The 27,707-nt window shown below is 42.5% G+C and overlaps 1 protein-coding gene across 1 annotated transcript in view; it reads left to right on the top strand.

Annotated features, from left to right (window-relative positions):
- LOC146202808 (nose resistant to fluoxetine protein 6-like) overlaps nucleotides 1-27,707 on the top strand; it is a 60,055-nt gene that overhangs the window by 16,374 nt on the left and 15,974 nt on the right. The window contains exons 2-10 of the mRNA XM_084602112.1: nucleotides 6,249-6,460; nucleotides 14,104-14,215; nucleotides 15,270-15,354; nucleotides 19,400-19,491; nucleotides 19,593-19,772; nucleotides 23,399-23,492; nucleotides 24,384-24,470; nucleotides 25,562-25,724; nucleotides 27,513-27,595. Of these exons, the coding sequence (XP_084458238.1) occupies nucleotides 6,249-6,460; nucleotides 14,104-14,215; nucleotides 15,270-15,354; nucleotides 19,400-19,491; nucleotides 19,593-19,772; nucleotides 23,399-23,492; nucleotides 24,384-24,470; nucleotides 25,562-25,724; nucleotides 27,513-27,595 (1,108 nt within the window). The remainder of the gene's footprint in view (nucleotides 1-6,248; nucleotides 6,461-14,103; nucleotides 14,216-15,269; nucleotides 15,355-19,399; nucleotides 19,492-19,592; nucleotides 19,773-23,398; nucleotides 23,493-24,383; nucleotides 24,471-25,561; nucleotides 25,725-27,512; nucleotides 27,596-27,707) is intronic.

Raw genomic sequence — 27,707 nt, 5'->3', positions numbered from 1 at the left:
AAGGTGCCCAGAAACCTTGATTCGCGGTAATAGCTTTCGCGGCAAAATGCCACTAATTCAGGATGAAGCATGCCAAATTTTGGTGGAAACGTTTACCGAATTCCGTTGGCCAAACAATAATGACTGGGAATTAATGGTGCAAATCTGTGTGCTGAATTGTAAAATATGCAAGCCGGCACGAAGGCGCCTCAAGGAGAGTCTCCCAGTATTAATCCAGTAAGGTTGGAGATGGGGGATGTGAGAAGGTAGGGCATGTGAGGAGGACGTGAAAAAAGTCTCCCGGATTTCCGCAGAGCTTTTGGTGTGATTTTATTTGTGTTTCGAGCAGAAAATATTATCTATTATGTGAATGCCGAGATATTTTAGGAAGATGCCGCAGAGACTTGTTGATAATTGAGCGAATAAGTGGAAGTTGACTTTGATAGCTTGGGGCTGAATGTCACTAGTTTCCATTTTTAACAATCGTTAGCCATTTTGTACACCATCTTGTTACACGGCCCAGATATATCTGCAGAGCAATATGGTCAGTCGGTTTAGAACTCTTACGGTAGATAATACAGTCATCAGCAAACAAACGGATAGTAGAGGTAATGTCTGTAGGTAGCTCATTCATGAATATTACAAATAGAGAAGGACCCAATAAGCACTGCCCTGGGGAACGTCAGACTGTACTTAAGAGAAGGAAGACGAACAATCATTTACGCAGGTGAACTGTTTGCGAAATGACAAAAAATTTCTTATCCACGATAATGTTAAAGAGTCGATGTTTAACGCGGAGAGCTTGGAAATTAAACGGAAATGAACTACACAGTTATATCCCCTATAAAAATCAGTCAAAATAGAATGTCTGTTGGTTATCATTCTTATTAGATAAAACTTCGTGAATAATCTCTATAAGTTGAGCATCGCACGACAGTTCTTTCCTAAAACCATGTTTATTAGGATAAAAGAAGCCGTTTTGTTCAAGGTGCTGCTCAACGTTAGATGCAGTGATACGATCTAGGAGCTTACGTGCAATACTTAGCGATATGGGTCGGCAGGTGTTGATATTGCTTTTGTAACCGGATTTAAACACGGGGATGATTTTGCTAATTTTCCGATCAAACGGATCAAACGGCTACTTGAAGTTAGAGTTAAAGAATAATGGCGTTAATTTCGTCTGTACTAGATGTAGGGGATATTTTACGTTTTTTTTTATTTATAACATGGCACCCTGAACTGTTAGTTTCATTGTGGTCATATGTCTATAATCAGGGAATATTAGAATGACCTTCGATGGTAAACATTGATTGAAAAAGTTGTTAAAATTTGAAATATTTTTTTTTGCCAGTAATGATATTTCCGGCGTCATCCTGTAAAATAAAACAGAACAGTGCAGTATATTGAAAAATAAAATTGTGGATTGCTGCAAAACGAATAATTTAATTTTAAAATTAAATTGCGAAAAACATTATTGGTTGAATAAACTCAATAAAGCAGGTGTATTTATTATATAGCCCTCCCAATTATTAAGTGAGAAACAAGATTACATTGGTAATAAGCGAATAATTACGCTATTTCCCGCTCTGAGAAAATAGTACCACTCGTCGCCTATCATGCGCAGAGATTCCCTTGCTCCAAAGCGCATCTTCCCCAATATGTGCAACTCAAAAGTGGCCAGGTGCCCTGAGATGCTGCAGACCAGGAGGGACCCGACTGATTACCTAATGCTACGGTGCTCACACCGCTTTAATGTTCATTCAGAGTGACCACATGATTAGCAAATGAGACGAAAGGCGCGCACGCAGGAGGAAATTAACATTATGGACATATGGAAGAGCAGAGTTGCCGTCGGTGGCGATTTTACGACCCTTTCTGGCGGTGAATTTCAGTTTTGCTCCTTGGCTACGTTCTGGCTACTGCAAATGCTTCTTTTGGAGCACTTGCTAGCTACTTTTTAGTGAAGCGTGATAGAAGAGTAAGCAAATCAACACAACCCATTATTTCCAAGCTTCACTTCTAGGTAGACGATGGGTGCAAGTAGTCACTTGCAGTTCCAACCGGCGAGGGTTTGCATAAAATTTTCGTTCGTGCCAGGCATGAAAAAGAGACGCATCTACATGTTTCTTGAGGGCTGGCTCTCTTCCATTCTCTATCCCTCCGGTTGGGGTGACTTCAATGTCTCATTCCTTTCACTCGTATCTCATGACCTCCTTGGTTGCCCTAGGAGGCCCTCTTGTCCCTTAAATAAATGCAGATCACACTGAAAGGTGTTTCTCGTACTGCAAGACAGGATACAATGCCAATTCCGTTATATAAAGTTAAGCTGCGCTTCTCTAGGGTAACTTGAGTGCCTCATTACTTACTTCGATCTGGCCTCATAACCACACCGGTTGTTGCGGGAAACCCCTCTTGACTCTTAAAAGGCGCAGCGCACACTGTAAAAGCTGGATTTAGTATTGTGAGACGTGACGAGATTCTAGTTCCGTTGTTCAAAGCTGTGCTGTCCCTAGTTCTCTCCTCATTACCTCGCAGCTACACGTGCTCGATTTTATGTTTCCCGTTTATAGTGACAGACGCTGTAGTTCCTTCTCAACAACTTGCCCAAACCTGATCCCACTAATAGAAGGCATAAAAGATGCAAAACTTGATTCGTAAATGCCGAACGGTGCAAGTGCGCTTCGCTTGATTTTATCAGGCTGGCCACGTCTGCAGGGAGTGAAAATGCAATTAAGTGAAGCAAGTTTAAAGTTGATGAAGAACGCCATTCTATTTCCGTCTCTCCCTTCACACTGATTCGTAAGCAATTTTTGCCGGAGCTTCGGAACAAGCCGGCGGAAAATTTCGAAGAATTTCAATGCTTCTTTATACGACAGTTTGCATATTAACCCTGCTACAGACGCACGCATTTGAAGGTCTTGAGGGGCTATGCACTGCACTGCACACACAGGCACTGTGTGTTATGAGAGCGTTGAAATTCCGCACTAAAAATCAGCCTGGGATATTTAAATAGTGTGTAATTGCACTCAAAATACATACAGCATGCCAACTGCCTTGCAAGTTTGGTGAAGATGTGGACGTTTGTAAAGAATCAAGACCAGGATCGCGTCAAAGCCATTAAACGTTAATTTATGGCAATATTCCTCCCGATTATTTTCATAGCTACATTAACACGTTTTCAAATTTACAGCTTCTGGACTGTGGCAATTGTGCATCAATCGGTAGATTTCAAAGCAGCTTCTTAGGGCGCATACAGGCTGCAGTCCGGAATGCTCGTTCTCTAAGTCAACCTTCAGGCAGGGGAAGTTTTTATGGACGTCAAGTTTCAGCTAAATTAACACAAATAATATTTTTTGTTGGTTGTGATAATATGCTCAAATCAGGGTGGCGTTCTGCGTCACTTTTGTCGTCATCATCATCGTAGTCGTCGTCGGCATAATTACGTCTAGTGCAGAACACAATCCTCTTCCATAGCCTCTAAGAGGCATGTATTGTGCCAACTGTGCTCACTTTATTCCCGCAAGCTTTCTGACATAACCCGCCCACGTTACTCTCTTACATCTCTTGATACACTTACCCTCTAACAAGAGAGTAATTACTCATTGCATCCACCCGAGCGCTGCCATACGGCTACAAAGGAAAGCTATACAGCTTTCTCCGAAACTTCGTAGTTAAAGAAGAATTCGTCCTGATCCGGGGATCGAACCCGGCACCACCGCCTTTCCGGGGCAGTCGCTTTTACCGACGGAGCTAACCAGGACGGCTAGCAGATCAGATGACAGGGCGAGAGCGAATTGATTTATAACTCGAAGTGGGAATAGTGTTGATCAAATATTTAGAGGAAATCCCCAAGGTGGAGTAGATTTCTAACAAGGGAGTAATTACTCATTGCCATCCACCCGAGCGCAGCCATACGGCTACAAAGGAAAGCTATACAGCTTTCTCTGAAACTTCGTACTTAAAGAAAAATTCGTCCTGATCCGGGGATCAAACCCGGCACCACCGCCTTTACGGGGCAGTCGCTTTATCGACTGAGCTAACCAGGACGGCTAGCAGATCAGTATTGTATTCTCTAGTATTGTATGCTGCTGGCCTCAGGGACCAGCCATTGTTTTGCATTCGCAGTGCAAGCGCTGCCTATGCCCATTCTCTTCCTTTGATTTCGGTCAGGGTATCATTAGTTCGCATTCCTTTCTTGACCCATTCTCCTCTCTTTCAGTCCACGAGCCTTACATCTATCGTCTATTCTGTAACTCTCATCGTCAGATTGGCTTCAAGCTTTTTTCATTAGCCTCCAAGTTTCCGCTGCCATAGAAGATTACTGACAAGACACAACTCTTCTGCATTTCTTCTTGAAAGATACTGGCGAATTCTTATTTTCGTGATCCGGGAGTTCCTGTCCAATCCACTCCGCCCTAATTTCGTAGTTAATTCACTCTCGTATTCCGGGCAAGTGGTTCCTACATTCCCCAGCTTATGCTTCCCTGGCAACATCCACTACTTTGTCGGAAACCGGATACCCTTGCGAGACAATTGAGCATGACTTTCGATTTCTGCTAACTTTAAGCCTTCGTTCTGCTTTGCTTTTCTACGTCCTGCTTTGCAATTCGTATCGCGAATTATTAAATAAGGTAATGTGATCAGCGAATTCGAAATTACCAATCCACCCGCTCCTAAAATCCCCAGCTCGTCGCCATCCGGATTTATCAATACATCCTGAAAACGCATACTGCAGAAACTGTGTCGTCTTGCCTGATACACTAAATGATTGGCAGATCATCACTTTCTTAATGGTGCCCTAGGCCTACTGTACACGTGTTAGGGATATTTTTCAATTCCTTCAAATTTGCAACCATCTGCGCCCAGGTTCCGCAATGACTGCATGACGACTTCTGAGGTTTCGACCGAGCAGTTATGAAGGATGCAGAGAGGTGCTTGTTATATTCTGCGCATTTCTTTGTCGCTTCATTGTTGGCACGAATGTGGTCTATTCTTGAGCAGCTTCAATAAGATACAGCCTGATCTCTCGATTCGCTAAAGTCTGAAACTGCTATACTTCTATTCTCTTGTAGGCAAGAGGCAGTAAGCTGTTTGCTCTGCAGTTTTTCAATTCCTTTGCGTCTCTTTTTAAGGCGAAAGCCTCTAGTGGCTCATACTGTCGGTCTTCGTTCGTTCGGTCACACTACAGCTGTCAATCAAATGACGTTATGATGGCGTCATCAGAGTAAAAATCCGGTCTCCACCGGGAATCGAACCTCCATCCTTTGGATCCCCGGCCGAGCGCTTTAGCCAATGGCCCCACGCCCGGGATCGTGAAACGCCATCATAATTCTCCTTGTCTACCGTGCGAATGGTAGTAGCGATGACAAAGACGCTGCAATTAGTGATAATGACAATAATGTCATTAGCAATGATAATGACGCTGCTATGCATGGTAACCTGCTGCTATGCATGTCCGCCATCCAACGCTACCTTGGCAGAGCGCGGTGTACGCCTTGGTGCGGCATCGCGCAAGTAGCTCCATTCGTTACTGCAGTCGTCTTGCGCAATAGAAGTTACTGCTAAAATAACTAGCAAATGCCAATGCATTTTCGTTACTTTTGATGAAATGTAGGAGGCGTTAGCGCTCGTTTTTTTTTTTTTTATTCATTTCATCTAGTGCCTTCTTTTTACTAGCTTATTTACTTTTTGCTTTTTTCGTGCTCTATACTTATATAATATGATATAACATAAAATATAATAATATAGTATAACATAATACAATATGGTATGTTTCGTCCGGTTTTGTTTGTTCTAACGTCCCAAAGTGACTCAGGTTATGAGAGACGCCGTAATGGACGACTCCGGAAATTTAGACTACCTGAGGTTCTTTAACGTGCACTAACATCACACAGCACATGGACGCCACACCGTTTCGCCCCCATCGAAACGGAGCCGTCGGCGGTCAGGAACGAACCCGGGTACTCCAGGACAGTAGTCGAGCATTTTGACCACTGCGCCACCGTGGCGGGTTGATATAAAAATGTAACGCTACTGACGAAGACGAGGTATTGTGTGGCAGAAGAGAAGGAAGAAGCGGTGGTGTTTTGGAGCTAGTAGGCCTCACCTTATTCCGCTTCCATCTGCATTGTAAATAACACCCTTTTGCTATTTCGTCGTTAGAATATAATATAATATATGTTATTATAATTTATTATAATACAATATAATATAATATAATTTAATGTGCCTGCTTGATTAATAAAATCTTTGTTGCACGTCTATTCCAGTGATCGATTCCATGGGCAAATACCCCACTGGTCTGATGCAAGCTTCAAAGGCAGACTTAGGCGCATTTGACGAGTGTGTGGAAACGGTCGTGCATGACAACTTTGGGGAAGAAACTGTACGTGCACAGTACTGCAACCTGGATATGCGCATAGGCCAAGGGAGCTCCTTTGTGGAGACTACATTGAATGCAATGCGGATCGCCTTTCCTAAGGTAAGCAAAAATAGCCTTAGGACATTGCCTTTTTTTTTTTCATATTAGGTGAGAAAACAGAGCATTGTGGTTTCAGGGATCCCTCTAAATTGTGACTGGATATAACGTGATGTGTGGTATCAAAGTCTCTGTTAAGTTGCTAGAAGGCAGGCGTACGTTTAAAACTGCCATGGCGATATAGGCAGGCTCAAATTTTCGGTTTGCTTTCAGTAAACCTACCTATTCAATTTGATATGTGGGTAAAACAAAGGCTCTGCATTGTTTGTCAGCTTTTTGGCTGTTAAAGTGAAGAACTGTAGGGTCTGGAATGAGCAGATGTTGTGCAAAAATTGTCACTAGGGTAGTGAATTCAGTGCGAATGGCTATGAGATTGAAGGAATCTTTTGTGTGTGCCTTCTTCGTGTTTCGGTTTCAGCTTTTTTATAACAAGCACCCTTTTCGAACACACCCTCAGATAATGTTAAAAGCTAAAATATGAAATATAACCATACTTTTTTCCGCTCGTTGTCATATGTCGAAGCAGATAGTATTATCAGAGTATAAGCCCAAAGCTAAAGAGAGCAACAGATTGGGCGGCGCGGGAAAAAGACATTATAAGTGAAAAATTCAAATGTTAGAGAACAAAAAGACCATTGAAGTTAGAATAAGGAGCCCGTTACAGCTCCTTTCATTTTTCCATTTAATCAGTTTCAGTTTATTTCACTGTATTCTTTCCGCAAACTTATATAAGCGCAACAGAGACGATGCAACAGACGTCTCTATTGCGCTTATATAAGTTTACGAGCATGAACCAACTAGCCCTGCAGCGCATATTACTGTTATTCTTTGTAGCTGAGAATCTACGCCCAAAATATTCACCAGCAGAATTTGTCAAAATTTTGTTTGAAAAGAAAAGCAATTTTGCAAGGAACTTCGGTGGAAATTGCTAGCGGTTGCATGTCACCAGGTATTCGGGACAGCTGCATAGCGGACTTGTTTTGTGCCGTGTGGCGCGGCAGAAAAAAAAAAAAAAAACAGTGGTTGCCAAGGTTCCATCGTAAAACCTGCCTATCTCGGTGGTGCAGCGTTAACCCATTCACAAATGTCAACACGTACACGGCTTTGTAGACGCATTGGCTCAAAGAATTAATGCTTAAGTGCATGTTGTGCCGCGTTTGAATTGTGGTGCTGTCGAAGACTCTTGAAAGTTCCTTGGACTGCCTGAAAATCAAATCAGTCGATATTGTCGACCATAAACCCTGACTGCTCATTGGCGGGTCATATTCTAAAGTTAAAGCTCAGCTACTTTGGTCATCTGATGAGGAGAGAGGAGTCGCTGGAGAAAGATTTGATGTTGGGAAAGGTTGAGGGTCGCCGGAGAAGGGGTAGGCAGCGAACGCGATGGTTAGATGGCATCCTCGAGGCACTGCAGATGAAGTTATGTGATGTTAGGAAGATAGTGAGAGACCGGAAAGCGTGGCGTGACATGGTCCATAGGGTCACGAAGAGTCGGACACGACTGAACGACTGAACTGAACTGCGTGTTGTGCAAATGTTAATTTTGGGCAAGTTTCCGCTTTTGTGTCAACAAGAGAGGGAGATCCTTTAATGAAAAACAGAGAATTTAGTCGGCGATTAGATTTCGATGGCATGCTACTCTGCGTGGGAAGGGGAACTGGGGAGGGAAAGATGGAAAAATATCGGTGAGGATAATAAAAGAAATGAAGGGGGACATAAAATGCGTCCAATAAATGCATTGTAACGTACATCGTGGAGTAATGGCATGAAATGAAATTATCAAATGCATAATCCTACAAATGTGCTTATAATGTTCACTGCGTGAAAAATGCCTGAGAGCAACATGCGAGGTTAATTTAGGGTTTTGAAGTCTAATGTCTTTCAAATACGTAAATAAAACGTTAATTGCGAGTCTCTTGTGTCTAGGGTAGGCTAAGAGATCTAAAACAGTGTCAATTGTTAAAGGAACTGGGGAGAGCTTCTCCATGCTATGTTCGGTGTACGCACGCTCGTCAGCGTACGCAAAACACTCAAGCAGGATATGTTCCACAGTTTCAATCGAGCCGCAGTTGTCACAAAGCGGACTGTTCATTTCACCTAAACGGTATCGCAAGCCATTTGTATAGCACAGTTCAGGCGAAGTCGGTGGTAAAGAGTTTCTAGTTGGCGTGGAAATTTCTTGAGGGAGTCTTGATCTTAGATGTTGGTCAGCTTAGTAAAGAAATTAGTAGTGATGAGTCGCCAAGCTACAATTCGATACTTTGCTTCGACCGCAAATTTTTTAGCCAGTTGGGATGCATCAGATTTCTTGAAGGGCAAATGTATCTCTGATGTTGGTGGCCTTTACGAGCCGCTTCATCTGCTTTTTCAATGGTTTTAATGCCATGGTGAGCTGGTATCCACATAAATGTTATGCAGTGGCCGGTGGCAATAGCCAAATGATAGATACCCGAATGTCAAGGTAAACAGGTTGATGACTGGTTTTCTTCAGCAGGTTATACAGGATTTGCAGAGATGCTCTGGAATCAGTGATGATAAACCCATCACCCGGGGGTTTGGGGCAGGATATAAGAAGCAGCTTCTTAAATGCCATGGAGCTCAGCTGTCGTATATGATGTCTTACGCTGTAACACAGGACATGGTTTGTTGACAGCACATAAAGGCCACATGAAGACGTGTCTTGAGTAGTTGAACCATCGGTGAATATGTCCGTGTACTGCGTATCTTCCTTGGCTAAGTAGGCGAGAACGGCTGGCAGAAGTGGTGCCTGTGGCATGCGATTCTTCGCATCCACGCCAGGAGCAGACGTGTTCACCTTTAGAGATGATAGTGTCCGTGGGGTAAAGGTAAGAGGTAGTAGATTTCGTGGCTGAGGGAGGGGCATAACTTGTACAGCTTGACCAAAGCCAGAGTTGCAGTGAGATGTTGGCCACGATGTAAGAAGTGCTTCTCCCCCGGAGGACATGTCGGAGATGGATACGCATAGTTTTTTGAGCGGCAATTATATCTAGCGGGAGACATACTGCTTCTGCAAGTGTTCCTGATGCAGACAATCCTTTTGGGAGTCCAAGGCATATCCGCAAGCAGTTGTTCCGCGCGCCTTCGAGAGTCTTCTTGCTTGTCGGAGATAATCTTTGAAGCGCCGGTAAATAGTAACGTAACGATCCTTCATCGTGGACGTTTTCAAGCAGAACCATTGACCGACAGCTGCTGCCCCATCGTTTTCCCGCCATGAATCTGAAAACCTGCGATGTTGCAGTGATCCTCTCGCGGAGGGTTTTTTTTTTTTTTCTTGTTCTTTTTTTATTTGAGGGGCCCAAAAAAGGCTGCCGTCATTCATAACCTAGGAATCGCTGTGATCGTACATACTGTAGTGACCGCCTACCCAGAAGAAGCGGGTATCGAGTAATTTCTTTTGTTGAGAAAGCCATAGCAACACTCTTTTTCTGAAGAGAGGCGAAGACCCCGGGGCGCCAGGTACATTGAGATGCGCAGTAACGCTCCCTGAATACGTTGCTGCGTAATATAACGCGAACGTGATGCACTCCATATGCAGATATCATCTGCAAAAATTGTTATGCGTACTCCTCGCGGAAGGTTTCTTGTTATATGTATAAGGGAAGTATTTAACAGGAGAGGGCTGAACGCAGCTCCTTAAGGTACGTCCCTCTACACTGCGTGAAAGAGAGTTGGACCCTTTGGAGTTCTCATAAAAATTAGCCGCTCTTGTAAATAGTGTCCCATCCAGTTGTAAAGCTTTCCTCCGAGGCCAAGGCTAGCCAAGGCTGCGTGAATTGCATGATGAGTCAGAAGCGGCCTTGATGTCAAGGAAAACGGCTATCGGGATGTACCCAACGTGAAGGTATTCTTCAAGTGATGAGACAAGTGCGATGACATTATCAGTCGCAGACCTATTTAGGCGAAACCGGTTCATTTCTTGAGAATACTCATTTCGGCTCTCGAGGTAGCAGGTGACGCGTTTGCAGATCATTCGCTCCATAAGCTTACCTAACAGCTCAGTAGGGCGATGGGTCGGAAGGATGCGTAACTTGTTGGGTGATTAGAAGGTTTCAAAATGGGCACAATTTTCGCCAACTTCCATTCCGTGAGGATCTCACCAGACTTGTAGGAAGAATTGTAATATTCCAGGAATCGAAGACGGGAATTATTAGGTAGCTTTGCGATTGCGTCATAGGTCACTTCGTCATGACCCGGAGACGTCCGTCTGTTTAATTCCGCGATAGCTGTCGATAGCTATTCAGTTGTGAAAGGTAGGTCTATCGCTGGCACTGCCGCCTGGGGATGCCTGACAGACCATCTACGAGTGTGCGGAAGGCCCTGACCCCGCTGACAGTAGGCTGCAGTATTCTTCTGAGAAGCGTTCATGCAGAGATGGTGCTGTGAAAGGGTGAAGCTGTTGGAGGGGCTACCGCATACCGCAAACAATGCGCCATATTTTGACTACTGATTGGCGCACATCCAGCGTAGAACAAAATTCACGCCATCTCTGCCGACTAAGCTTATCCAGGTAGCGTCGAATGTGACGTTGTGCCCGTCGGCAGGCACGAAGCTTTTTTTTTTTTTTTTTTTTTTTTTTTTTGTGCAAAGCATTCCTTTCAACTCGCTTGCGAATAGCGCACAGCCTTTGAAATGTATCATCATTTGAGGGTAAACTATCGCTTTTGGCTGTGATTCACGTGCTTCCTCTCAGGCCATTGTCGATATCAGTTCCTCGTTTCGGGTTGCCGCAGCAATTCATCTGCTTGCAGTGTCGTTGTATGCATTCCGGTCTGTAGATTTTATAAGGGATTTCTTTGGCGCCATTTGCCAGCTCATATAAGGACTGGGTAATGGTCACTTCCACGTGTTCCCATTGTTTAATGACAAAATGTGTTAAGAATCGTGTCATTAAACAATGGGACGTCCTGTCCCTGTTCTAGTGGCAGCCGGTTGAAATAGTGATTGGACCGGCAGATTCTTCAAAAAGCGAGCGGGGTAACTAGACAGGGCGCCAAATTACCGTCGTTTCAGAAGACACCCGCGCAGCGTTAAGAAAATTTGAAAAATTCAATCTTAAAAATTTTAAACCTGTTACTTAAAACTTAATTGAGTATATCGATGTAAAACGATAAGCATGGCATAGAGACACCACTGCATTTGACGAGAGCCGGAGTTCGTATACAACTTAGGTTCTGTGGCGTGTCTTAGTCAGTTATCTCTAGAACAATATAAATAGTGCGACATTTATTTTTTCAGTACTTTAGGATCAAGGCTTAGCGGCACTGTAACTGCCATATACCTCGCTCTGGACGCGTTTTGTCGCGGACGTTTAAGGGAGGGACAACGTGCGCCGTTGACTTCTGCCCTTAAGCGATCAGTCCTACCGTGCATGTCTCTTCTCAGACTAATCCGTTAAACTTTTGCTATAACAGAGGTCTGTGTACGCGCAAGCTTTACGAATTTAGAAGGCGCCAGAAAGCGGGTGAAGACTGGTAACTTTGGACTGTACTAGCAAGCTGGTGTTAAAGAATGGCGCTTTACGGTACAACAAATTGTTGCAAGAGAACAGTTTTCCCGGGGACGGCTAATAAGTCGGAAACCTGAACGTAAAAGCCTATAGGCAAGGACACTGCCCCCGTCATAAAGAAAAAAAGGAAATTACTATGTCCGCTATCTTGCACTCACTTATGCAGTACCAAGCCTGAAAAAAATGAGGAAGTTTCTGCATTGCTCGGGCGTATGCATGTCGTGGACTGGCCCACTCTTTCACTTTCCTCACTGAGTCTACTAGTTATGCAGGCATTCAGCCAGCACCCCGAACGGGTAGCATCAGTTGTTTCGTACTGTGACCAGAAAGGCAGCTGCTGCGGTTGAGGACGCATCCAGGATGGCAGCTTATCTTTCCTGCTGAGCCTACGTTACGCAAATGTAAATCGTTGGGTAGGCGGCTGATAAAACAATGACGCTTGAAGGAAGAAGGAGGTACGCATTTCGAAATGGCGGTAGTTATTCGAGTGTGAGGAGGCACCTTAGCGTGATAAACGAAACCGTCATTATACCGCCCCTCTCAGAGCAAGACATTTCATGCAGGGCGCTTCTTTGCGAGTAGGGCATTCTTTGTGGGGCGTAAATACAACCTATAAGTGCGCTTCTATATACCATGGAATTTTTTTTAATAAATTGCAAAATTGTGTTTTAATAAAAACCGGAATGCGTCCGTGTTATTTATGCAGGTGGGTTTTGCAGCAAAGCCAATATAACGTAGACGTAGATGTTGCTGATTAGACTAGTAATTAATTAAAATTATTAATCAATTTTTTCTCTTTTCATTTTAGGGATCGCCTATCACGTGTGAAATTAAAAGCTGCTAACTTTAATAGTACGCCCCGTTTTTTTTTATATATAATTTAGTAATCGGCAATATGGTTCGAAATATCAAATGCAAAAAAAAAAAAAAAAAAAAAAAAAAACTCGCGCTTGAACGCTCACAGCGTGAACTTTCCCGTACTGCTTAAATATATAATGACTTCGTTTCGCGTGGAAATGACGCCAGAACAGTGGTAATATCTTCAACACAATCACATACATAAATGCCGTCTGTACCTGAAGCATGAAAAATTCTATAGACGGCTTTTTATGAATGTAGAATGCCAGAAACTCTACTGAATGAGGAGTAAAATGCGCTTCTTTCTTTTTTTCACGTTCAGTATTTCAACCCACACTGCCGATTGCGAAGATGCTGTGGACCTTCAACTTAGCATCATTATCGTATTTCCTAAAATGAAACTTAAAAACAAAAAAACTCATAAGTTTGTTCAAGTATTCGTCTAATCATGAAGATCTATCACACTCGTGATGTCAGCTTTCCTGTAAAACACACCCTGCACAAACTGCACAGACGTATCTTTCGTAGTATTTGAAATACAAGTTTGTAGACGATTAAAAGAATCCCGCTGTACTAGATGTTGTAAAAAAAATGCAGTGCTTTTGTGACTAGTTCTCGAATATAAATTTAGGTAGAAGCACACCTATTCGCACACTTTTCAATATGAGCACGTCTATTTGGAGCTCGGGACATAAATGAACCAGAAGAAGCCTGAATTTTTAGTGTCAAAAAATAAGAACTCCTATAATCATGGAATTTCTCGAGGAAAAAAAATATAAACCTCCAAATAAAACCTTCGAATTTGCCAGAAAAATGCCGTTTAAAATTAATTCGAAGCCCTCCTTTCATAAACGCGACTATGGCCTCGTCTTGGCCTGTTTTGTTTCAAAAACAGAGCATGTTTCAAGTGCGTGTCTGGCAGGCCCTCGCTGATGAGCGGATGGCAGGATGACTTCAGCTGCGAAAGCTTTTAGGCCTTGTTGGCATAAACAGAGCCTAAAGAAATGCCAAATGCGGAGAGGTTTTGGTGAACTAAGTAGTTATGCGTCTCTCATAAAAAGAGGGCGCCTCGTACGAGTCATCTTACGCGATTATTTTATTCCAGAAACACACACACACACAAAAAAAAAAACAGTTCATTTCACGTCTAGCACGCAGCGTTTATTTTACTTTTTTGCACCTGCATTCTGCCCTCTTCTTTTTTTGGCATATGAATGCTCTTATTTCTTTCCTAACAAGAACGATTCGTGCGGATTTGCAGTTGGTAAAATTCAAGGATCATATAACTGACCCACGCCTGCCCCCTATACGCCTCGGCATCTGCGTCACGAACGACTGTAACGAGGAGGAACTCCAAGAGCTCTTGAACCAAGGTGAGCCAAACGTATGAAAACAGCGACGCAGACTTTAAGGACTTATCCACGTACTAGTATTGTAGCTTAGGGTACTACTTCGTTCGAGCATGTCGTTTGTGTAAATGTGTTGATAATTATTAAAACATAATGTTGAGTTAAGTGACGTATGGTTTAACATTGTCAAGCTACTACACGAGGCATGAAGATACGGACGTAAACCAAATAGGTGTCTTAACGCCAGCAGCTAGTGCTTTTTGTTTTTCACAAAAGCAAAACGTTCCGATGTTTTTTGCGTCGTATATTCGTGTCCCGGGAAACGCGACCCAGACGTTGACGTTTATACTAGTTAAGTCAAAACAGAAAGCGCTTCGTCGTAGCCATAACTCTGCTACGAACACTAATTGTTTAAATGTTCAGCTCGAATGTCTTGCTCTAGATCATCTGTCGGAGACGAGAAAATATTAGGCGTGAAGCTTATCCTCATGAATTGTGTCTCTGCTGGACCATAAAACTAACTCTGTCAGTGCCATTTTATAACCGAGTTCACGTTCCAGTTTGGTTCCGAGAGCAACAAAATTTTCTAACATGCATTAAAACATTTCGAAGAGCATTAATGCCCTTGAGCACCCTTGTGAATTGTAATATGAATTACACCGTATCTGTTATGGATTCAAGCTTAATACTTGCTTAGTCATTGTGCTCCAATATACACTAATGGCCAGTTTTGAGGCAGCAGTAATAATTTTAATTAGCCAGACGAATTCGACACCTCTTAAAGAAAAAATACAGTTAACTTTCCCATGATAATATCTCGTTGCAAATTCGTAAGAACACTTAAGCTAGCGGGATGCGTAAGCTATTTCCTAACAAGTACACCGAAATTAAAATTTTCTCTATGGCATACCCACCACGCAAATTTCAATTTGAAATTGTATTTTTTTTTTTCCTACGCCATCATCCGTGGATAATAATCAGAAGGTAGTAAATGTGCGAAGTGGTACTGGCGAAAAGCGAGCCTACTCCATAATACACTTCTCAGCATTCCGACCTGTTCTATTTTGTTACGTTTCAGTGCTGCCTCCAGGGTTTGACGTGAAAATAAGCAACTGTGTCACAAGTCTCCCTGTTCCGCTGACAGAGGGACAAAAGGCCATATTGTGAGTATATTCAGCTGCCTTAGAAGCCAGGTTCCTTATTCAAGGATTGTGCGGAGACTATATAAAAAATATGAAACATATACTTTAAGCGAAATTTGTACCCTGTAGTGAAGCTTTTATATACTCTAGAGATTTCAGTAAATGAGTGCACTTGTCTTAAAATGCACCGAGCAGCTTAACTTCTTTACAGTGTTGATTTCTTTTCTTCTTTATACTCGAGTTATACCTAATGCTGAAAGAATATTTATTTATTTATTTTGTCTATTTATAGTACCTACAGCGAACTGAGGGGCATTATTGTAGAGGGGAGAGATATACATAACTATAAAAATCACCGAGAACAGTCTGCACATGCATCGACAATATGTTTGCAGGCACTGCGGGCACTTAGACGTAAACAAAGCTCAGTTTCAATCAGAAAAAAAAAAAAAAAGAGGACAATGCTATTCATACTTCAGAAACTAACTCAGCATGGCATAAAAACACATAAAAAACTAAGTGGTAAAAAGAAAGGGTCAAAACTACAACAAACACCCTGGAGATGGAAACAAAGCACCAGTGGCTAAAGATGAAACGTTGTAAGTGTGTAGAGAAAGATGGAGAAGGAGGGGGGGGGGGGGGGTACAGTGACAATACTTCTGGCAAATTATTCAACGCATTTAGAGAAAGAAAGTATACTAAAATAAATTAACCACCGACCTGTATTATCGGGCTTTCATCGAATGATCGGTTGGAGGATACACATAAGTTGATGGCTTCATATAGGTGTCCTTATCAATTCTTGCTCTCCCTTGATAAAATGTTATAAAAAAACAATATCTCAAATATTTTCTGTTATTCTGAAGTAGTTCCCAACGTAATACATTTCGAATCATGGTAATGCTTTTTCTGAAGTCATAGTCTCCAGACATAAGCCGAGTTGCGTATTTCTGCACGAGCTCAAGCTCGTTGACGTTTTTCTTCGTGTAGGGGTCCCAAGCAGGACGGCCGTATTCCAATATTGGACAGAAACTAGCGAGGTGTAATATTTGTTTGAATTCAATAGGGGCGTGTCAGAAATTTCTTCTGATAAAGTTAACCGTGCGGCTAACTTTGGGGGGGAAGGTAGTGAACGTGAGTGTTCCATGAGAGATGGCGAGTACACATAACTCCCAAGTATTCGCATTCTGCAGTCACTCGTAGTATACCACCCAGATAATAGCTATTAATTTTATGACTTCCTTTTATTCGCGAACGGGCCTGTGTTACATTTTCAAAGGTCGAGGGCCATTTTCCAGTCCTGACATCAGGAAAAGATACAATCAAGATCCTCTTGCAGCATTTTCGAATCTTTTTCACAAATAATACTATCGTAGACACAAGAATCGCCTGCATATATTCTAATTGAATTGGACACACGTACAGATAGATCATTGACATAAATAAAAAATAAAAAGAAGTGGCCATAAATCCGACCCTTGCGGAACACCTAATAACAGCGATGCCTCTGAGGAATTCACTGCCTTTAGCTCCAGGCACTGCTTTCGCTAACTCAGATACGCCGTCAGCCATCTCAGGAACTTAATCGATATTATAAGGGAAGATAGCTTCTGTAATAAGAGGCTATGCGGTACGGAATCAAAAATATGCAGTCCACTTGATTACCAGTGTTTGTTTACTCAGCAGTATCGTGCGTAAATTCTATCAGCTGCTTGTCACATGGAAAAAACAAAGCACTTCTGAATCTATGTTGAGTTTTGCAAGAATTTTTTTTTCTTTTGAAGATGATCAACTCGGCTAGTGTAGATTATATGCTCAAGAGTTTTGCAGATGACGTTTGTTAGAGATGTAGGCCTGTGGTTGCTCGTGTTTGCTTTGTTTCCAGTTTTGTGTGCGAGAACATTTGCCCGCTTCAATCAAGCGGTAGTTCACCTAGTTCAAGGAACATTGTGAATAACGTAGTCAGTTAAGGGGAAACAGGACAACACAGTTGTTCAGGACGTAATTGTAAATTCCATTTTGACCAGGAGCTGAGGATGCCTTTATCTCCTGCAGCATTAATGCGATACCATGTTTAGTTAGTATTATGTCGCTCCTTTGTGTAAAACGGGAGAATTCTGGCGCCCCTCTAATCGCATCGGTCGGCTGTGAGAACACTGATTGGAAGTAGGAATCAAAATTTTCCGCTTTCCTTTCAGGCTCTCTAGTATAGTCCATCCCATCGATGGCATCCAGAATCGTGCTTATTGCGCTTTTTTTTTACATATTTTCATAATGTAAATTATGGGTGTTTTACCCTTACTATGGGTAAACCGCATATAATTTCCCTCTCCCCCCGACCCCCAGTTGCCTGTTCGTGCATCTTATTCCGGCAGTCTCGGTCAAAACATTTTGAGCGGATCTGCAATACTTATTAAGCTTCATATAGCTCATGCTCACCCACCTTTCTCGTTATTCTTTAACTTTTTATTCTAATGAAAACTACCACGTATAGAAAGAACATCTGTGTCCTTGCGAAATAGTTCTCTTTGATGCTTCAGCTTTTTCAACACTGTACACCGGCTGTAAGCTGTAAATATCTTTTTTTCTATCAATTCTTCTGCTTGTACATCAAAATTCAGCCCCATGCACCCTATCTATCTGAGCCTGTGAACAAGGCTATCCACTGGCGATCGGTCCCGACTCCCCGTGCACCGCAAGCAAGGATAATGGCGCAGAAGAATGGCTTTGGAAAACAATGGTTACAAAGCGACTGACACTGGCCACAAGATGCCAGCCCACTTTTGCGTATTAATATTTCTGTGCTTGACAAATAGCAGCCATATATATGTTCTAAAAAAGCGCTCGTATACAAAAGGATGTGTGGCAGCGTCCCCTTGCGTCCTTGAAGCAACTCGCCTAGGGCGACCAGGAGCCTTTTCCTTTTCGAGCTTCCTCGAAGTTCTCGTCAGCCTGTTTGTTTGTCCGGTCACTTAGCCATTAATGAGAAAAGCGCGGTCAGGTCTTCGGAAAGACGTTCTATAGAATATCTAGTCGACACATATAGCTCGTACACTGTGACATGAGCAGCAACGCAAACATTTAGGGATGCCAAGTGTTGGTTGATAGGCCATAATGCATCTTGGGTTTACTAAAGGAAAGTGATTATCCAACCTCGTAATCAGAAATAAAAACATGTTGCTACGTATGCGCCCTTTGCCAAAACACACTCGTTATCAGGCGCATGTTGATGCTTCTCACGTTCTTGTATTTCTACACAGGAGTGCATCGGCGTATATTTAATAGCAAATTCATAAAGTATTGTGAACAATGCATAGAGCTATAGGCACTTTTTATTCCTCTGATGTAGCATAAAGGGATAAAAAAGTTTCGCCTTCTACAAGCACAACGTTTATGCGAGGAGTGATTTCGGTCGATGCTATCATTAATCTAAAACGAGCGCTTTTGAATGAAGCCTTTAGCGAAGTCGGATATGATGCAGCCCTGCGAACGCCCGCAAAACCGTGTACAGCATTCGCTTAAAACGCTGCCTAGAGCATCGCCAAAAATAGCACCATCCTGCCGGAAAAAAGTCACAATGTATATAAGTTTCGTAGAGTGGTTTTCCCGTTTTTCGGATCGAGTCCAGTGTCGCGTCATTCAAAAAAAGTTGGAGAACCTGTTGGGTTATTACCCCAATTGAACGCTTCTAGGGAGCGCTTCGTGCGTCACCTATCTACTCGCGTGTATTAAGAAGCCTGAGAAAGGTGCAAACAAGCGCTAATGCGTTTATTTCAGCTTCTCTTTGCAACTGTCTGAGCACTAGAGAAAAAAGAAAGAAAGAATGTGTCTGTGCAGGAAATCCAATTTAATATGTTATGGAAGCTTTCTGATACGCCTGAGACTATGCAAGCTAACGAAGCTGGTGGCAAAAAATACGTAAGCGCAGAGCTACTCAATCAAGCTTCGAGCTTATTCTTGTTTCATAATCTCCGCTTTATTATATTACACGCCCTGATAAACTAAGCCGCCATGTTTTATTATTTTTCTGCTGTTTCATTAATTTATTATATTCTTCTCCTTTCAGTATAGCCCTCGGTGTTCTCGCAGCACTGGTGGTGTTCGGAACCGTCACTGATATCTGCGTGAACTCAAGAACAAAAAGAAATGTGGCATGTGGTGAGATAATATTGAGTTCATTAATAATTAAGGCAAGCCAAGTATAAAGTGTGAGACAGAATAACAGGGGTTCTTTTTTTTTTTTTTTTTTCCTATTGCAGGGATTTTGGTGCGGTTACTCACCGGGTTTTCGCTCATCTCAAACACGAAGACGCTGTTGCAAACGGTCAAGGACAAGAGCTCCGACGCCTACACTCTTCGCTTCTTCCACGGACTGCGGTTCTTCAGCTTGGTCTGGATTGTGCTGGGTCATTGCTACGGAGCTTTATCACCGACGTGGTGTAAGTGATTCAGCCGCCTTTCCTGAGGCCTTAAGTGGCAAGTAACGCAATATTGTATGATTTCACTGTCCTTATTTCGTCAGCGCATTTTCTGCAATGGAAATAGGAGCCGAGCTGTTTTGTGATGTAGCCGAGAGCCTAATGGATTTCCAACGACTAACATCTCGTTGCTATGTAAATACCTGAACGCGATCCACCTCAAAATCAGTTGGTTTAAACGTCTAAGCAGCGCGACCAACGTCTTCTTGTGAGCACGTTAACGGCAATGTTTTGAAATTGAATAACAGCAGACTAGACACACAGCGGTCATTGATATACAACAATGCTGCTATGTTTAGTCAGAATTGCACCCTCAACCCTGCCTCGCACTCGGAAGCATTGACTCCTTATGCAGTTAAGACTTTATGTGACCGCGACCAACTGTTCCAACTTAACAGCACTCACTCAGTATTTCATTTCATAAAAACCTAATCGGTGGCCAAAGTAACAAACGTTTATTCCGCGGTGGGTCCATATCCGCAAAGGGGAAGAGAGGCCGCTATTGCTATGTGCCTGTCAGGAACAGCCAGCCCAGTGCGAGAACAGGTAAATAATTCAGCGATCTTTATGTATGCGCAGATAACATGCATCATACATAGACGAGATCTAGATCAAGAGATGCCGTACAGTTTTGGATCCTTATTCTTTTCTACCGTATGGTCGATATGTCGAACAAATAGGCATTTCATACTCCCTATGCTTCCGGGCTTTGAGGCCTCAATTCTTGGTTTTGTAATAATTCTATAAATATACAGAAAAAAAAATATATTCTGGCCTCGGTCGTTTCTAAAGGTTAAACATGACAGTTTGTTATTTCTAAGCGCATGAACGCATTCTCTTGCGAACAACAAGCGGCCTCTTTGTAGATTCCATTTCACTAAAATATTGCCCTCCGTGTAATTCTGCTGTTTCCGTAAATTACTAGTAGTCACTACGGTCGCACTGTTTCTAGTTTGGTTGCGTACCACCATGTGCTGCGTGATACGTACTGCGCCCCAAGTATCACAGCCATCTCACAAGTAGGAAACAGTACGTTACAGGCCGTATTCCCATAGGAAAACCATTACAGCAACGTCTGACAACACTATTATAACAACGACTAAGCACTCTTAAAGAAATAAAGAAATAGTTCCAACCGCTGCCAGTCTCTTTTAGATTTATAGCCAGGTCATAGTTCTATAGTGGAGTGTGGTGGGTTGGCAGAACGCAATGGTACGTGTAAACATTTCAATGTCACTCCACTGTGAAACAAGAAAAGAAGCAGCTGAACTAAGCTGAAAACATCTGCGCTACGGTCGACACATCCCTAGCGAATAGATCTGTGCTATGCACACCACGTGTGTTCTGTTAAGTACTATCCTAATCGCATGCAATTAGGTCTCACTCGTCGAGAAAGGCTTCTTCTTGCAAGGTTGCATTTGAACAGCTCCGAACAAAACACGGACAAGAGAATTAAGAAATGGCACCAGCGCTGACTTTCAGCTGGCACCAGCGCTGACTTTCAGGAAATACCCGCCACAGTGGTTTAATGCCATTGAAGTTCGGCTGCTGAATCCAAGGTCGCGGCGTTGAATCCTGCCAACGACCGTCGCATTTCGATGCAGGTAAAATAAAAAAAAAAAGCCAAAAAGAAACACTTGCACTGTACGATGTCTACTCACGTTACGGAACGCAAAGTGGACTAATTCGTAACCCTGTAACTGCGGGATGCCTCATAGCCACGAGTTGCCTCGGGAAGCTTAGGAAGCTTGCGCATGCATGCAGATGCACATACCCGGCCCATACCCTTCAATCCGGAAATATCAAACTGGCTTCGGTGGCCACATTGGAACACCCAGCCAGAACCGTTCACGAGCAACGTTTTGGACACAAGCAGCAGAGATTATCTTGCGAAATGACCATCGCAAGCCCGCTCATTCCTGCGTGACGTCATCTTTACCCCATATCAATTCTTAGCTGTCAACGCAAAAGAATAAATATTTTTAGAGGACTACTCAGTGCGAATGCATGAATGCATTTCGTAATAGGATTCGAAAGTGCAGAAGCTACACTCGGCGATCTTTCTTTTTTACCGCGTAGGTAAGAGACGGCGTACATACTAAATATTAAAAGAACATTCACTCAAGACGATACCAGTTTCAGGGTCAGAGCAAATAATGTTGCAGGGACTACACTACGCTTGTTAAAATTGCGCTAAAAAAAAAATAAATCGCTCTTGCAGTTTCTTTTTTCACCCCACATCTGTCCTTTTTAGAGACAAATAGTGTTACTCAGATATTTAAAGCAAATATTTATACGGCGCAAGAACAAAAATTATGCGGCAAAAATAGTGGAGTTACAGGGTCTCTCGAAAATCGTTTTGTTTTGTTTTTTTCTTTAGTTTACTTATTCGTCTTCTCATAAAGACAAAGTTGTAATGAGCACTGTCCTTGCCTAACACTCCAAAACGTTATTCTTGAGATTATTATGGCCCATTATACACCGCAAAGGTCCGTGTAAACTGGAGATACACTGAGAAAGAAAAACTGTAGGCCACACTTCTGCTGGCATGCTTCATCTGCTGGCACATCGTAAGGTGAATGTGGCGTGCTCAGCCATCTTCGTTGTTGTAGCTACTTATGTGTCAGCCACAGTCATATATCGCCCCTCGCAAGCGAGCGTCCCCTGAATGGAGCCCGATGAAGTGTGTTCTGAGGATTATAGTGTACATCCCTCTCTCTCATGTTGCTGCGGTAAACAGACGACGAAGCTATTCGATATGGCCGCCAAAGATTGCGCCCCACAGCAGTCTCAAAACTGTAAGGTAGCATTTGCGGCTCTATTTTCAAGGTTGCTGCCGCTTAGTTAAAGGTGCGCGCACGTTCGCTTTAAGCTGACGTCGCCAAAACTAATTTGTGAGGTAATCGGAGCAGTGGAGTAAACCAACAGTGATTCTGCCTGAAAGTGTTTCAGGAAGCCATATTGGGAACTAAGTAGCTTGAAATAACGATGGTAGTGAAGCAATCATCTTCCTCTTCGCCGTATACATGAAACTGTAGTGTGGAGTCCCGATTATAGCCCAGGCGCGAGAAAATATTGTTTACGCGTCTTTCTTGTTCATGTGGCGCCTAATACGCAGCCGAAATGCTCTTCAAGTTTGAACTTTAGGCCTCGACAGCGATTGCATCACGTGCGGCGAAAAAAACAAGCCTTTCCTCTCCAAGCCACTAGAGATGGCGTTGGCTCATCGCCCAAGCTTGGGGCGTCGTATATTACGTAGATATACAAACATTCTCTGGAGCCAGACGGTGAATTCATTTGGTCTTTACATCTGCGTCGTTTGGAAACGCGCCAATGAACGGGAAGCATTTTTCATGCATTCTGTGTTCGATACGCTTATCTAGCACCAGGATGGCAAGTATTTATCGCGATTTCTTGTAGACGTCTATGCGAGAATCGCCTTAGCAACTCGTGCAGTCACGCCTGCTGTTTTTTTTTCTTTCATCCTTTTAGCTAACTGAATCTCTAGCAGCACAGAGAATTCACAGTCAATGTTCACGCAGTTTCAAAGCTGCATGGCAACCGTTCTCTCTTGTTTCCTTTTGCAGCTCGGCTCTTAAACAACTTGCTCATGGCGGAAAACATCCAGAGTTTAATTGTTCCAGCAGCGTACGCAGCGGTAGACACGTTTTTCTTTCTCAGGTACGTCACGTCCTTCAATAAATCGGCGATTTTACGAACTCTGCGCAGTTTATATGCAGAAACTGACCGCAACGACCAAGGTCTCGTGGACATCTTGGCGGTGTACAATTTCAGCGCATGGTTCTTTCCTTTTATGCGTGTCATATTCAAACTTCACATGCAAATATAATCTGTGGGGTTTACAGGTTTTTCTCGTCATTACTGTCAATGCGTATGGTGTATGCAGCGAAAGCCTTCCCACGGGGAAATAACTAGGCACTCCTCAACATGGCAGTCTATCGCATGATCGCGAAAATATGGTTGCCGCTTTAATAATTTGAAAAGCTGTGTAAAACTTAAAGCTACATGTCATATTTTAACCATACCTGCCATTTAACCTAATGCAATCCTTGCCTGACAGTGCCTTTGTCTTCATCATCAAATATCTCCTGAAATGAGTGAATTTTTTTAATCTTCCTCCTACCCTGAGACGATAATGCTTGCTATCTGGAACAGTAAAGCGAGAACGCTATAAATACTTATTTCTTGTTTAATCACCTGTTCATAGAGTTCTGTGGTCTTAATTAGAGCGGTGTTAATGCACCACTTAGGAAAGAGTGCGTTTAACTTTGAGCTCCAGTTTTCCAAGCGCAGAACAGAATTTTTCATTGTTTTTCAAATACGTATTTTTTTTTGGTCATTTGTTTTTACCTTTAATTAGATGCGTGTTATGCTTCACTAAAATTTTAATAGGGAATCCTTTTTCAAAGTACGGTGATCCTTGCCTCTTTAGCCTTTTTTTGACATTTTGTTACATTTTATGCCGCAAACTGTGATATTTTGTGGGATTTATATTTTGTGAAATAAAACAGACAATTCCGACGCTTATATGAGATGTTTGATTTCTTGCAGCGCGTATCTCATGTGCTACGCCATATCCAAGCAAAAGAAACCTGCTGTCATTGTGTTTGTATTCGCAGTCATCCGAAGGTTCATAAGGTGAGCTGCTTCTTCGCTGGCTTTATTTGCTTTTGAAAGGAACGAAATATTTTTGTTAGCCATCCGCAGACATAGCTGTTTACACAGCCTTGTCTCACTGCATCATGCACGCATTTATAGCCATCTTAACTCTTATGCTGCTCCTTGAAGGCTAGCTAATCACATCTACATCACACATCTTGAAGCGTAAAAAACCAGGCACCTCACATTATTTTATGCAGCCTTAGAAATACGTGCACTGCAGGCACCTAAAACCAGCTCAATATCCTTTCTTTATATGCACTAGTTAATTTTAACGTTAGCATTTACAACTTGGGGATTTGCCTGGCGCTGAAGCCGACAAGAATTCGGCACATGGCAGCAGTGGGTCTTCCATCGAACAATACCATCATCGCTCCCTCCTCGACTTCACTAGATCGGTCAACCTTTTCCCATTCATTTAATAACCCCCCCCCCCCTCCTTTTTTTTTCTTTTTTTCTTTAAGAACTCCCTAATATGCCATGAAGAAATGAACAACTTTATAAATAAACTGCGTTTTGTGTTATCAAGGCTCGCTTGTAACTGTTTACTTTCAAAATTAATTCATTCCATCAACACCTTAATTTAATCAGTAGCCAATTTCATTTTTAGTTTACTGTAATAAGCCTTTTCGGCACCTATTGTTGCATTTCTGCTGTACTATATATACAATTGCGACGTGTAGAAGTATATTTAGATTAATTTGACCTTCGTTGCGCTCTGCTGTTCTTCATACAGCGCATTTTTTCTTTATTGCGCAGTATTTCAAGTTCATCAATCACTGCAGACGCTCAGAAAATTTGAAAATAATTCTGTTTCCTGCTCGCGGTTTTAATTGTGCACTACATTTTGACTACTGATAATAAGCTACAGGTTGGTGCTTGTGTTCAGCTTTAATTTGCAAGAAGTGCTCTACAGGACTCCCTTCAGTGTTCTGCTGCGCAACTTGTTTGTGTATTTTTGTATTTTCGCTATTCCCGATCTGTCTCAGTCTAAATACCAGCTGAAAAGAAATTTAACTGATTCAAGGACTATTTGGGTGCTGATCACACGTTATTTGGAACCCTTACAGGACTATGGTACCGGTGTTCTTCGTGCTCATGTGCATGTACCTGCTACCAGTAATGACGTCCGGACCGGACGCAAAATCATTTTTTGACCGGTTCTATGGTGAAATGGATCGGCTATGGCTGGACATCCTGCTTCAAATTCAAAACTACAGGAAGGGTGCTTTTGTAAGTGCACAGGAGACTTCATTAAATATTTATTCTTTTATTGGCTATTGTGTGCAATGTTTTACCTTTATGTGGCATTTTAGGTGCTATCCTTTCAAATGATCGAAAGCTACTTTAGCCAAGGGTAGAATAACAGCACCAGTGATCAGAAGGTTTCATAGCTTACTTTTTTTTTTTTCTATAGCGGCAGTTACAAGGAGTTCAACATCAGGTCTCGTTTGAAAATATGGCGTCGTGATTTCCTGGCAGCTAACCAGCAGAGCCTAACCCGCCGCAGCGTAGCCATTGTACAGACGTTGCTATTAACATATGCCACCAGTAGCGTCTGCTACATTACGACCAATCCGAAGGCCGTTCAGAATGTCGTCTCGGGGATTCTCACGGTATGTTTTGTGGGAATCTATTGCAGAGTACTTTAGCGATCGAAAAGCATTTAATATCTCTGTTGACAAGCTACGTTGCAGATCAAAGGTTGTACTATTCGCGTTTTTGCATTGGTGTCAGCTCATTTCAAGACCATTTTTCAGTAACGTATGCGCGGCCAAATGCAAGTTCCCGAAAAATATTACCACTAACAAGCTGGGAATTTGGCATCAAAAAAGGTTTTCAAAATCACTGTTAAGTAAGGGTGCGCGAATGCTGAAATTTTTTAATACAAAACCAATATGGAAAAAAAATGGCTTAAAATATCGAATATCTGATCAGTGAAAATAAAATAGACAATTAGAAAATAGCAAACATTGTTCGTCTTCTTTATTTCAGAATTCGCAGGGGAGTTGCAAATAAAATTAAGCTAGAATTTAGGGAAATGTATACACTACTGATCAATCCTGTAAACAATTTACTTAGTATTCTGCTTACCGATTTTTTGTATAGGAAGGACCTCCATGGTACATCCCTGTACCTTTGACACACTGTGGCATGCGCATGGTAGTGATTATCAGCAGAAAATACATGCACAAAAAAAAAGGGGGGGGGGGGATGTATTCTTGAGAGGACTACTTAGAAATGAATAGCCTGAAGTATATTTCTCAAGTCGGCCATATAGTGTCAGGGATTCGGAAAAGAGGAAGAAAAGGGGTCATAGGATTCTTGCTAGAGAGATATAAAGGAAATAGGTACGAATATCTCACACTTCCTGTTTGAATATTTATATCTGGCAACCAACTATATTCAAGATTTAAAGGGCAGTCGCGGGCCTATATGACGACCTCGGATAGCGGTCGGGCCCATCCGTACGCTATTGATACTTGAACGCAACTTTGAAACTAACATTGATTGGTCACTTTTTTTTTTTTTTTGCAATTTACCGCTGCCAATTTCTGCGTAGTTACCAAAACAAAGGTCGTGTTCGTAGACATTAGTCCTTATTCAAGTGGCCGCAAAACGCGCTGATTATCCTTACCCATGACGGGACGCCCGATCGGTGACTCTTTCGCACTTGGTATTTTATAAGAGAAATGAAAATACTAGGCAGGCCATGGCTTTGAGAAGCGAACTCACCTTTTCTTTCCCCATCTTAACCCTCTAACACGTCAGTACTGCATACATTACGTCAACGAGTTATTTTACTGCTCAATTTATTTACAAAGCAAGCTGCAGCACCTGGTTATTGTTGCGAGGGAGGACAAAATAAAAATATACCGCCGCACACAGCTGCTAGCAATCGAAAGTAGCAGTGAAAAACAAGAGCAATGAGACAGGTGTAATAAAGCAGGAACAGAAAGAGTTCATTGATTGCCATGCTAAAACAGTAGCATCCCTATTCTTTTTCTGCTTCTTTTTCAGACAATACTGGTGCACCTGTGGTACCTTTCAGTCGACTTCCAGCTGTTTCTTGTCAGTCTTCCGATCGTCATGATCGTTAAAAAGTGAGTGTTTTCAAAACGACCGTCCCTTGGGGACTTGAAACAGTGTTCATATATGTAACCAACCTTAACGGAAGCACACGAAATGCCGAAGCTAATCTGTTCGCCTTTCCTC

The sequence above is a fragment of the Amblyomma maculatum genome, chromosome 1 (genome assembly GCF_055883805.1).
Source record: "Amblyomma maculatum isolate TAMU_Amacu chromosome 1, ASM5588380v1, whole genome shotgun sequence".
Classification (NCBI taxonomy): Eukaryota; Metazoa; Arthropoda; class Arachnida; order Ixodida; family Ixodidae; genus Amblyomma; species Amblyomma maculatum.
This window is presented reverse-complemented; position numbering and strand designations above follow the sequence as displayed.